Genomic DNA, 13285 nt, shown 5'->3' on the forward strand with positions numbered 1-13285 from the left:
GTAATTAATATGACTGGATATGTAACACATCAATAAAAATCATAAAAATATAGTATATTTTTTGACTAATAAAGTAAAATTTTTCTTAAATAAAATCTGAAAGGAGTACTAAATAAAAATAAAGATAAAACTGCAGAAAAGGAGAGAAAGGAGGAGCAATCGCTGATGATCTTTACCTTGACATATGCTGTCAAGATCATAATCCTGAATGACCTCCAACAGATTTTAGGTGACAGCCGTTAATCGTTAAAAAGTTATTAAAAAAAGTTTAAATAATAACTAATAAAATTGAATATCTTAACCGGACTCTTACTACAAGATATTGGAATTAAGTCATCATTCCACTTTAGGTTCCGCATCTCCTTCCGCGCTGACTCTTATTAGCTTTGAATCGATATTGTTGTTATTTTAAGTAATAACGTCTTATTTCGACTTTATACAATACTTCGCTTTATACAATACTCGATCTGTCTGAGAGCATCAGACTTTTCACGCGAAACGAGATCCACTCCATCTCTTTTTCCTGCTTATGAGGCGCACGGCTTTCCACGCGAAGCGAGTTTCCCTCTGCTTAAAGGGGCACGACTTTCTATGCGAAACGAATTCCATCCCACCTTCCCCCTGCTAAAGGGCATCCGACTTTCCACGCAAAGCAAGTTCCAGTAAAATTGAAAAATCACAATTCTTTTAAATAATGTGAAAAAATCAATTTAATAATTTTTTAAGAAGAAGTAAAGTTTAAATTTAGAAATAGTGTTGTAATAATTTAATTTTATTTAGATTAATGAATTCCTACATTTCTTGACTCTTCCTGGTTTTCCTGGATTTTCTTACAGCCATTATTTAATTCTCTAACTTTTGCCGATTTTCTCTGACTGCTAACAATCCTGGTACTATAATTTAAAGTATTTTCATCATATTTAAAATATTTTCGCCAACTTATTTGTTCCTACAAATAAGTACGTTAGATAAAGCGTGAATTGCAGACTTTGAACAGAAAACAATCGGAAATTAATTATTTTCCTTTCTCGTAAATACAAAATTATTTATTACGAAAAAAATGATATTAAGAAGATAATACTTATTGTTGTGTATTGTAGAATATTATTGTTAGTAGAATACAATAAACCAGATAGAGGATAATTATAATAATAAATTAAAAATATAACACCACAGCACTTTTCTTAATGATAAAATTTATAATTATTCTAAAATAATTTTAAAATAAGTAATAAATCTACAGTTATCACATCTATTAATTTTATAATTATAAATTGTGTTATTCGAATATATAGAACTTATATTACATTATACATGTAATATACGATCGATATAATTATCTCGATATGCAAGTGTAATTATTTACACAATATAAATGATTGATGTTATATAACAACACACAAAATTGCATTTAATTATGTACATAAATTATAAAAAATGTGATAGTAAATCAAAATTATAAACGTATTAAACACCTTGTTAGTACAATAATAAATAATTTTGTATTCTTTGTAACATATATTTTATAGAAGATCGTATATATAATATATCACGACCCAATCTAGATTTCAATGCCTCGTTTCTTTTTTATTACAAACATTTCTTTGTACGCTAAAAAGAGCTTCCTTTTATATTTTTATTTGTACTATTGGCCAAGTAGAAGATAACGCCTTAAGCACAATTCCGGAAGGAACTGTGCAGTAACTCAAACTTCACAAATCTAACGGAAATACACTAACAATATGCGTGAGAATATCACAGAAGGTTCCGAAAGAAATATTGCAAACTCTTGACTGAGATTCGCCTAAATTCGGAACCGAATAGCGCGAACTTTGTTACGATCGCAGTTCTGGTGATTTATTACGAATGCGAGCTGTAGCGTGACAATTCGAAAAAAAAAACGAGGAAACTAGGGAAAAAAAAGATACATCGAAACTCGGCAAACCAACAAATGCATTGGCAGCCGTGCGAGAATTTCACATAACAGCAACGCACCGTGCGATGTCAATTCTGCGGGATTGGATTAATGAAAAATACCCGTCGATTGTCAGCGAGATAATCACAAATTGTGTCCACTGAAATTAGCACTTTGGTACCAAAGCGCTCGTATCTCGTTTATGAAAATGACATTTGCACGTGGTGTGAATTACAATTAAATTCCTGAATAAAAGCTTCTCTTCCAGATATGATGCTATTATACATATGTGTGCATAAATATAGTATACGCTCAAATGGATTTTAGAGAAAATTATCTTCTTACTGAATTTATAATAAAAATATTCAAAAATTAATAATTATGCATTAATATCATCCATTTTAAAAACAGATTTTGTATAGCCGCGAGCAGCTTGTATAGAAATACCGCAAAATTTACTTGACTACTCGCAACTTTACTCATATTACCTTGCATGTCGATTAAGGAGGATAAACAGAATTATGTAATGCGAGTATATTCTCTTTAGAGAATGAATGTTTGCGGATACGTCTCGTCCGTCGTATTAACCAAGCCCGATAAACAGAATTTGTTGATAATAGAAACAGAAGATATGTGTATTCAGCAGATGATGATAATTCATGTTGTTCTTCAAACTGTAAACATTTTTTTTGCACCTGCTGTAATAGTGTGCTTGCAGTCGAAATCAAATTCAAGTTAATATCCGTGAATTGAATGTGAGTTCATTAAAATGAGACGCGGGTAAAACCCCAATAATATCCCAACGTATTTACGCATTTCGCAATGATTATTAATGATTATTACGAACGTGCATCCACTGATTACATAGTGGATTTATTTCAATATATTTGGAGAAATTCTGACAATAATCGCAGCAAACGAATAAATGAATTTTTCAAACCAATCTGAGAGAATGTCGGATTTCTCGCGAGGTAAAATATCAGCGAATAAATAATAGTTGTACCTATAGAGTTACCTTATCTGAATAAATAATAGTTGCACCTATAGAGTTACCTTATCTGATCTTACCTTATCATAAGAAAAGAGTGCATATGTGCACTTTTTAAAAAAGGAATAATAATGCAGGGTCGAAATGAGGATAATTTTTTACGCATTATATATAGGTATTTAATAAAATAAAATTTTTACAACATAACTTTATTGACAATTTTTATTATTTTTATTTTTTATTATAACACAATTTTATACACGGAGAGAATTTTTTCTTAGAGTTAACCCTAAAAATATGATAATTCTGGGACAACATTGTATTTTGGAGAATTTTATGTAAATTTCCCTCTCATTCGTAAATAAAACTACAATAAAGTATAAAATAAATTTGATTAATTTTATTAAAATACATGGTAAAAATCTTTAAAATATTATATTTTATCACATTACCATATTTTCAGGGTGAATTTTAAAAGATAATACTCTAGTAAGCATAAAATTTTAATTAGTAACCAGAAATTTTATAACCTTAAAAGAGTACTGGTAACTCTAGACTCTAGATGTACCGTATAATAAACGTAGCACGCTGTGGTCACGCTATTAGTACCCAAAGAAGATTACTTGTTAATACGTGTGCGTGTATGTGTGTCATCTCTATGTAGCAGGAAGTGGACGTATTGTTAATAATGTGGGTGGTGCTGAATTCGCGGACACCTGGCTCGATGCTAAAGGCATCATTAATATGCCATGTAGGAGATAAGCGCGTAGTTAACATACCGATGGTGATAGTAAACGTGCATTTAACACTTCGCTATGGAAATGAATATATGGTTAATACATCATCGAGCATGTGGTATATCCGTTTAACGCTAAGATGTTCGCGACACGTGATTCGCGTCACATGTGTTATTGTTGGCGCTTAACGCATATGGCGCTCGAATATTCTCCGAAACTAATTAATTGTAATTTAATCAATTTAAATTACAAATTATTCCAGACAGATTATCGTGTTAAACAATTTTGCCAACTAACAATAAAGAAATTCAATCCTAGCCTTGATACAAAAGTTTAATAAAGATCTTTCTCAATAATTTTTTAATATATAATATAAAAATGTTTCTAGAATGAAATTTATAATTAAATTTATAAATAAAAAAATCCATCTAAAATTAAATAAAAAAAGTTAATAAAAAATGATTTGTCATCTGTAGATAATAATAAAAGATTTTCATATTTTTAATTATTTATATATAATTATTTAAAGAACAATCGCTATTTAGATTTTTGTAGAAGAATTGTCTTTATTGCTGTATGTAAGATTCCTAGATAAAAACAGCTATGGTGAGAATCTAGCGCACGTTGTATACGCCATTTAAAGAGAACACGTTGTCAGAATATATCAAGAAATCGATTTTTCTTACATATTCTTGAATAGTAAGTAGATGCAAATGCAGTTTTTGCCTATTCTAACAACGTGTTTCCTGTAATACGTTTCGATCCTACAATGCAACCTTCCAAATGTAACGAATTCTACATCGCGGTGCTTCATGTTGCTCGTAACTGTCCAATTGTTAAGATTTATTAACGATTTATAACGAATGTATAGATAGTTTCTCTGTAACTAACTTGAAAATGTCTTTGACCGAATAATCAACGGTGAAATGTGGTTGGACCAATGTAGTATTCAGTACCTTTGCAAAGGACACATCGATCGCAACGTGTTTGAGGTCCAATGATGATAAGGTCTCATTGGAGTAAGATCAATGGAATAGCGAAATAAGGGACGAAATAATTGAACAGCACAGCAAGATTTGGATGTCTATACCTATAACGCGTGCGAATCCCAGATTAAATAATCGCTGGCAAATCCAATCAGTAATGTAAAGAAAGGGAGAAAGAGAATAATTTAATTTTGAACTAATAGTTATTAATGCTATTAAGAGTCCATGCAAACAAAAAACAGATTAAGGAAGCAAGAAATCAAAAACTATTTACAAGAATTAACTTCAATGATTCAGGTTTATTTCATCTGAACTACGATTTGTGTTGAAATTTTGTCTGTAATTGTTTTTGTATTGTGAACGATTCTACACTGTCATTCTACACATCATTTATGGTATGTCCATTTCAATCAATTTATTTTTATTTATGTAGATTGATTTTAATCTCAATTTAACTCTTTTCGTTTTTTTAATTCTTAAAAAAAGATAAAATAATAAATTTTTAGGAAAAGATAAAAAGTAAGTTAAATTAAAATTAAAATTAATCTACATTTTAATAGAAATGGATATCACTTATAGATATTCCTTAACTTTTAGAAAACAGAGATCTATTTTTTTAATCTTTTAATCTACAGCTTTTCCTTAAGTAAGATTTGCCATAATTCATTACTTCATTATATTCCTTGTCTCAAAATATGATATTATTTCAACGCCACTATAACTTTTCATATAAAGATTAATAAATAAAATCGTCGAATAAATAAAATATAATATGTAATATTATACAATATAATAATTCTCTAATGACCTTAATAACTTTTTAAATAATTTTTTACAAGAATTAAATAAATACTTTCTAAACGTGTTTCGCGTATATAATGTCATTGTTATCTCTAATCTCACATTACTTCGCTTAATCTCTAGCCCGTTAGGTCTAAGACTCGATGCCATCTAGATGTAGAATGTACGCAGCTTTCCTAAGAAGTTTAAGTGCTCTACTAAGGTAACACCGAACTTTGTAATTTCAGGTTAAAATATATCTGTTCTGCGCAACACAATTAGCAAGGAATATGCGGTTGCTCGTGTATGCGCGGAAAGTTAAAATTAATTTAAACTTATTGCCCTAGAAAGTTGTAAGTTTTTATTAAACATTGGGTTATCTCGAAGTCGTAACAAATCTATCAACTTGGCGATGTAAACCTATATATACTATTAAATTTATAGTGTCAAATTTAAGATGAGTCGCCATTGCTCCTACTAAATATATCGTTACTTTATATTAAAACAATAATTAGGTCAAATTGACATGACATAGTGTCAAATATAATCATTGCTTTGGTATAAAATAACGATATAAAGGCGACTTAGGTTAAATTTGACATTATAGATTTAATAGTCTAACTTTGCTATCTTTAACAACTCTATACTCTCTAAATCTGAATTATAGTGAATAATCACTGATATCAATACCAAGTATGCCACTGGTAATCAGTAAATTAAATATGAGATCCCTAACCTAGCTAATTTTTACTATATGATCTAACTAATTTTGTTTTAGTGCTTTCAATGAATACGATATTGAAAGATTGAAATTAACGTGCAAATGTGAGTATTTTAATTATATAATGCTCAAACATTCTTTTTTAGTTGAACTTCACTGATTATCACCTAAGCTACTGGGTAATTAGTGACTATTCACTGATTCAGATTTAGTGAGTAAGCTTTAATAAATACATTTTTTATTACAAAAATCTTTTTAAAGCAAGCGAGTTATTAAGATACTATTCTTATCTACTTATACATATAGATTGTTACATTTTCAAAGACTTCAGAAAGTATTTATTTAATTTTTGTAAAAAATTATTTAAATAGTTATTAAAGTCATCAGAGAATTATTATATTGTATAATATTATATTGTATAATATTACATATTATATTTTATTTATTCGATGATTTTATTTATTAATCTTTACGAATGAAAAGTTATAGTGGTGTTGAAATAATATCATATTTTTCTAATAATCTGAAAGAAAATCATTGCATATATTTTAACGTTTTAGAAAAGGCAAGTACACTTTAACAGTTTGCGTATACAGTTTATACTTGACATACATAACTCTAGAGTTTTATACTTATCTCCAGAATTTTTAAATTTATATCGTGTCTCATATGCTATGAGACTCTGCTACCATAAGTTCATTCGCTGATGCATCCATCTTACTAATCTCTCTTAATTATAAGAACTCGCTGCCGATAACGTGTATCTTGGCTGCGCCAAATGTATCTCATTAAGTATCGGAAAGACAAATCAATCCACTACAGTCTAAGAGTAAACCGCGCGTTACGATTTTCAGGTTTTTTCTCGTGGCGCAATCCAAACAACGGCTCCTGGTTCATACAAGCACTCTGCGAAGAGCTGGACCTTCACGGACGTAGCCGCGATCTACTCACCATAATGACCTTCGTTAATCGTCGTGTCGCCATCGAGTATCAATCCTATGTGCCACAGAACGAGAAATTTCACGCGAAAAAGCAAATTCCGTCAATTGTTTCGATGTTGACCCGCTTTGTGTACTTCCATGACAAACACACCGAACCAAACAAACCGAACAATATTGACAATGAATCAAAGGAAAAGAAAACTAAGGTTTATAAAAGAGATGCAAAAAAAATGTTCCCGAGGAAAAGGAATTTTTGAAAAACCCTCCAACAAAATCGACTTTATTTCAGTCAAATTGTTTTGATGCATCCAAAAAGTGATTATTGATCGACGCAACTCATCGAACACATTTGTTACGATTAATGAGTTTCGCTGTCCCATAAAGAATTTAAGAATTTAATATGTAAAAAGAAGAAAAAAAACAAAAATAGATTGTTTATATCTACACAGAAAGAACATCTACAAAGAAAGAAGGTTTTGCTAAAATATAAAATAATGCCTGACATGCTATTTGATTTAAATATTTGTATGTATTTTTAACAAAATTAATAAAGATACTTTGATATAGAATTGATCACCAAAATCTGAAAATTGAATAATCAAATAGTATAATATTTCAAAATGATATTTCAAGCGTCACTCTAAAAATTTAGTTAGATACAGATCTAAAAATAATTGTTAGACTATTAAAATAATTACATAAGATAGGACAAACTAAAATGTCAAAATTTTTTGTAATTTCTTTATCGTTATAGGCTTTCAGAAATAAATTTTCAACTTCTTCATTATATTATCAAATAGTTTTTTAATCCAAATATTAAAACGTTTATTTAATAAAAATTAAAATTTGAGCAAAAGTGAGAAAAAGAGAGTTCGAGAATAAAATTTGATTTGCGCTAAAAAACCTAAATTGCAGACGAAGAGTTAAAATACTGATTAATTTTTATGTAACATTAGGTAAATTGTAAATAAAATTTTCTTTTGTTTTACTTGTCAATTGCGACCAATATGTTGAGATGTATAATAAATAAATTAATTGTTCATTACGCGTGATCATTCTATATAATTATTTTCTGATCTATATCTAGTTAAATTTCTAGTTATTTTAGCAAAATCGTCCTTTGCGTGTAGCAAAATTGTCTCTCTTTTTATTATTATTTTTAAATGGAAAGCGATAAATATTTTCAAATATCCATATTATAATTAAAGATTTAATTAAATACTTTTAATTGTGGTTATTTTATACATGATATGTAAAATTCAATTTCGTTTATATCCTTTACTCGAGCGAAATATATGTATATATATCATTAAAATATCCCATTTATATTATAATGCTATTAAAACAATAAAGAGAAAAAAGTAGATTACAGAATTAGTTAAATATCTAAATAAATTTACATATTCCTTCGTTTGCATTTATAAATTAATTTCTAAACAAATTATAAAATATTATGGAAATATCACGGAATATACACTTAATAACACTCAGCAAAGTAAAATAAATCGCTAAAGCGCATTAAGCAGTACGCCCCGAATTATTGTATTATAATCAGATTTACTATATTATACTTAATTAGTATGCTAATTATGTGCAAATTTTCATAACGCTGTAAAGGCTGTTATAATCGTTAAAAATAATAATGACTAATGTTTCTCACTATTTAAATTCGTACAACGTATCGATCGCAATGTATTGACAAGTAAAATAATTTCATTTACGAATAATTAGCCAATATCTTTTCTTATATAAAAATTAATTAGTATTTTAAATCTCCGTTGCAATCTCCTTTCTAGCAGCAAAACACACTTTCAAATTTTTTCCCTGTTTTTAAATTTCAATTTTTAATTAATTTTTATTAATAAGGGTTTTAACATTTGAGTTAAAAGACTATTTGATAATGTAATAAAGATGTTGAAAAGTAATCCTGAATTTTTGAACATTTTTTGAAAGCCTATAAAACAATAAAGAGAAGATGAACTTGATAAAGAATTGCAAATGGAAAATTAAGATTTATTTATTACTTTAATTGTCGTTTTGATGTACTATATGATGTATTAATAAATAAAAACAATATGAAAAAAATTCCATTAAAAAATAGTTAATCAATATCTTTTCTTATACAAAATTTAAATAGTATATTTTATAAGATGGCAGTTAATTCAATTTACTGAAGACCATATTCACTTAAAATTTCTCGACTCTATGAAAAGGATACGCGATAGGAAAATGTCTTGAAACCCCGATCTGAATCTAATGGACGGGGATCGCTTAGTGTTTACAGGCAAGAAATCGGTGGGAACTAATTCTCTCCCCTTAATATGTCTCTATATATATTCGGTGAACCGACAGGGAAGATCCAGGAGTGTATTAACCGCAATGCGTGCGACTGCGATGGTATATTCAACGTCAGATTAGATACCTGCGGTCAAAGGAGTTAGACGCTATTAACCTTTGTCTTGGAAGACGCGAAGTGGAATCCACGAATTATGCCGTTAACCAGATACTATCGCGAAATGTAATCTTCTCCGTGCCAGAGTAGATCGATCTGCGGTGATTATACAGACAGCTCGTATCCCCAGCAGAAATCTCGGAGTCGCTTAATCGCATTGTTAAATTTTGTTACGTAACTTTTGTAGATAGTATGACTATGCGTTATAGATACCTTTACAGTAAGTGATGAATATAAAGGAAATAAAGGTAATAAATGGTATTAACGCGAATAAATAAATCGTGAACGAATATGTATTTCGAATTTATTTGTAAAAATTAAAATATTTTTGTTTTTCTAGATTTTATTTTCAATCGAATCCGTATAATATTTTGTATCGTTTATATTTCGGATATGATAAAACATTTTTGAATATTACTAAAAATTGATACTAAAAGTCGATGTTACAGCGTTTTATTGTAGCTCAATGAAATCCATATGTTTCGTTATATTGATTATGAATAATGCGAAAAATTATAAAATAAGTTGTTTTTTTATCTTCAGTTTTTTTTTCAATAAAATAGATTTACTGCTAATTGATGGTATTATTGTAACATATGCAAGGAAAACAAAAATAAAATAACAAAACAAATCGTATTCTTTTTTATGGTAAATAATTATGTTTGTGACTCAAAACTGTAAAATAATAATGTGAAATATCATAAGAGATTATACTGTTTTATGTAATGTTAGCTCACAGAAATTATTTTTGAAAGACTTATAATGTACACCATTAATTCACTAATTTATATTTTTTCTTTTTTCTTTTTTTTTTATTTATATTATGTACTTAGTTCGTGCATTTTTAATATTCAATTTTCTTCGTCAAACATAGATATAATTACTTGTTTGAAACAAGAGATTGAAAAAGTTGCATCGCTAATTTTTTTTCTATAATTAAACTACATATTTAATGAGAGATAAAATGTTTAGTCAAAAACTACTTTAAAGCAATTAGTAACAGAACATTTCTCTTAACATAATATAATAAACCTTGATATAATAATAAACCTTTTTTGTCTTTTCTAAAATGTAAAATATCTTGATCCGTCTCTCGTTCAGAATATAATCTATCACGGATCTTAAAATTATCGCTCGCAATCTGGAACTTTCGTTTGAGAGACGAACGTTTCACGTAAGAACAGTGAAGTGAAGCGCAGGCGGTAAGAAGCAGATTCAATCACTAGCGCGAAAAAGGGGTCTAGCTGTCGAGAAAATTCTTCAAGTCTTGACTTTCTGGCTGGCAATTCGAACGATTGCGAATCGATCCTATCTCCTCGCACTGTTAAGTGGAGCTCTCAAAGAGCGAACCATCGAAACTGTGTGGATGGCTTGTCTAAAACGCGATCGAAAGGGATTTTGGTTTGGAAGGCCCTCTTGTCTCTTTTTAGAGGCTCGTGAAGTACACTGCGTCAAGTAGAAACCACTTCGTTCGACGATCGTATCGTTGATCCGATCAATATGGATGCTATACCAGAATTGCGCGCGAAGTATGTACAACTCTGTACGTGAATGATAACGTACAATCGCTTTGTACAATTCGAAACGTTCGATATTTTACAGCTTATTCACTACTGGACAAGTACTAAGCTTCCTTTCGCGGATGTTGCGTTCCACACAATTGTTCTCTCTTCCTTCCTTATGGCAGCAAATTGTTGACTTTCTCTTGTCTAAAAATGCAAATAACGCCGACATATGTTTTATAAAACACCAACAGCTGTTTTGTTTATAAAACGATTCGCGCGGGAAACATGAAAGTAATAATATTTTACAGAAGAGATATACGCGAATATATTTATATATATTCATTATAAAATCTCATAATTTTTAAATATTTAAAAAAAGAACGTTCTAACTTGAATATTTTAATTCAAAATATCGTGTACTGAAAAAAAAAAATTATATCAACAATGTTAATTTAATTGAAAATCTTGTTCATTTAACAGTATTAATGAAATAGATAAAATGTCATTAAAAGAAGAGCACGATGTATTTGTTTTATTAATAGTAGTTCATTAATAGTTTATTAAATTAATATTATTTTTAATAAAATAAAATATGCTATTGATTATTTTTTTTGGTGTACGTAATGAAATCTAAATAGAGAAACAACATAAATGAATAAAGATGGATATATTTGAGTATATGTCTTGGTAATGTCTCTAATATTTTTGTATAGACTGTTAAATTTCATATGGAGAAAGAATAGTTTTGCTGAAGTATCTAAAAATTTAACTAGAACACACAGAAAAAAAAGACTATTTTTAAACCGTAATGTACTCATATATAAGCAAAAAATATTGTAAATTGTCGCTTTAAAGATTTTAGTTTTGATTTAATTGAATTTGTATTGATATAAGATTTTTAATTGAGCAAATCTTCAGTGTAAAATAATATTAGGTGTAGTAAAAATAAATTCATTATTTTTGCATGAAATTGAATGGAAAAATAATGGATTTCTTTTTACTACACCTAATACTTGCATCAAAATAAATTTAATCGAATAAACAAATATTAATCAACTAATAATAAATGTTTGAAGTAAGATTACAATATTTTTGCATATATAAGTATATTATAGTTGATTTAAGAATAATATTTTTTTTTATGCAGATTTAAAAATAATTTTGATCATCACAATAACTGTATGTATACTTTAGCCAAATCATTCTTTCCATGCAGTTCAAGCAAACCGCGCGTTGATTATTTGTCGAAAATCCAGTTTCCTACCTTGAAATAGCAGTAATATCATAAATTAAATTGACAAACAATTTAATATTACTGATCTAATAAGCATTAAAATACTATAAATTTATGACTGAAATTATCATCTCAGCCAGAATTCAAATCTGGATCTCCCTTTCGGCAGGCATCCTCCTCTTTCATTTAATATTATTAAATAAATGAACCTATGAATTATCAAATTACAAACGAGAAAGTTTTCATCCTATCGTAAATAGAAAGAATCGAAATGCGAGCTATAACGTGTGTTGAAAGTGGTAGTATTTTATCTTCGAAGCAGTTTCGACTCAACTCGTAATAAATCAATCCTACAGGCGGCTGTATCATCGATATATTTTATATACTGCACGGAAAGATAAGTTACAAGATGTTGCTACACGTGTCTGCCAACGTCATAATTTTAAATCCACACAACGATAGTTAATCCACACCATTCGCACCGCGGAAAATCAAAATTGCGATCATGATACCACGCTGCGTTCTTATATATAGCTAATCACTCCTTTCCCGGGGTACAATCTGCACTACATCCGACGTAATTCCGGCAAAATGAAAGCAACGCATCAAGCACTTCGAAATGCCGCGCGATGTCGCGGCGGTAAACTAAGGCGCCATTCGTCTTAATCCTATTTCCAAGCTTCGCGCGAGTGCGACTAGGTATTCGCGACTGTATGCAAAATTCTATCCCGTTCGCACTCTCTCGCGGGTATTACTATACATTGGTTTTGTTTCGATAGAACAATGCCACCGCATTTGGTAAAATACGATGCAACGAGTAAGAGCAATCGCTTAGCAATCGCATTCGCGATTTCATCAATTTAGCATATAAATATATGTATATATATATATATATATATATATATATATATATATATATATTACTTTAATTATTTATTAGTATACGTAGACGTACTTACTTACTAACTTAAACTTTTAACTTAACTTTACGTAACTAACTTTAACTCCACTATTAGTTTAATTTTT

General features: G+C 29.1%; 1 protein-coding gene across 1 annotated transcript in view; it reads left to right on the forward strand.

Moving 5' to 3' along the window:
- Positions 1-7387, forward strand: part of LOC105626959 (caspase-1-like) — a 47280-nt gene extending 39893 nt beyond the window's left edge. The window contains 3 exon segments of the mRNA XM_012208249.1: positions 6982-7232; positions 7234-7344; positions 7346-7387. Coding sequence (XP_012063639.1) covers positions 6982-7232; positions 7234-7344; positions 7346-7387 — 404 coding nt within the window.
- The last annotated feature ends 5898 nt before the right edge of the window (positions 7388-13285 follow it).

The sequence above is a fragment of the Atta cephalotes genome (assembly GCF_000143395.1).
Source record: "Atta cephalotes unplaced genomic scaffold scaffold00007, whole genome shotgun sequence".
Lineage (NCBI taxonomy): Eukaryota > Metazoa > Arthropoda > Insecta > Hymenoptera > Formicidae > Atta > Atta cephalotes.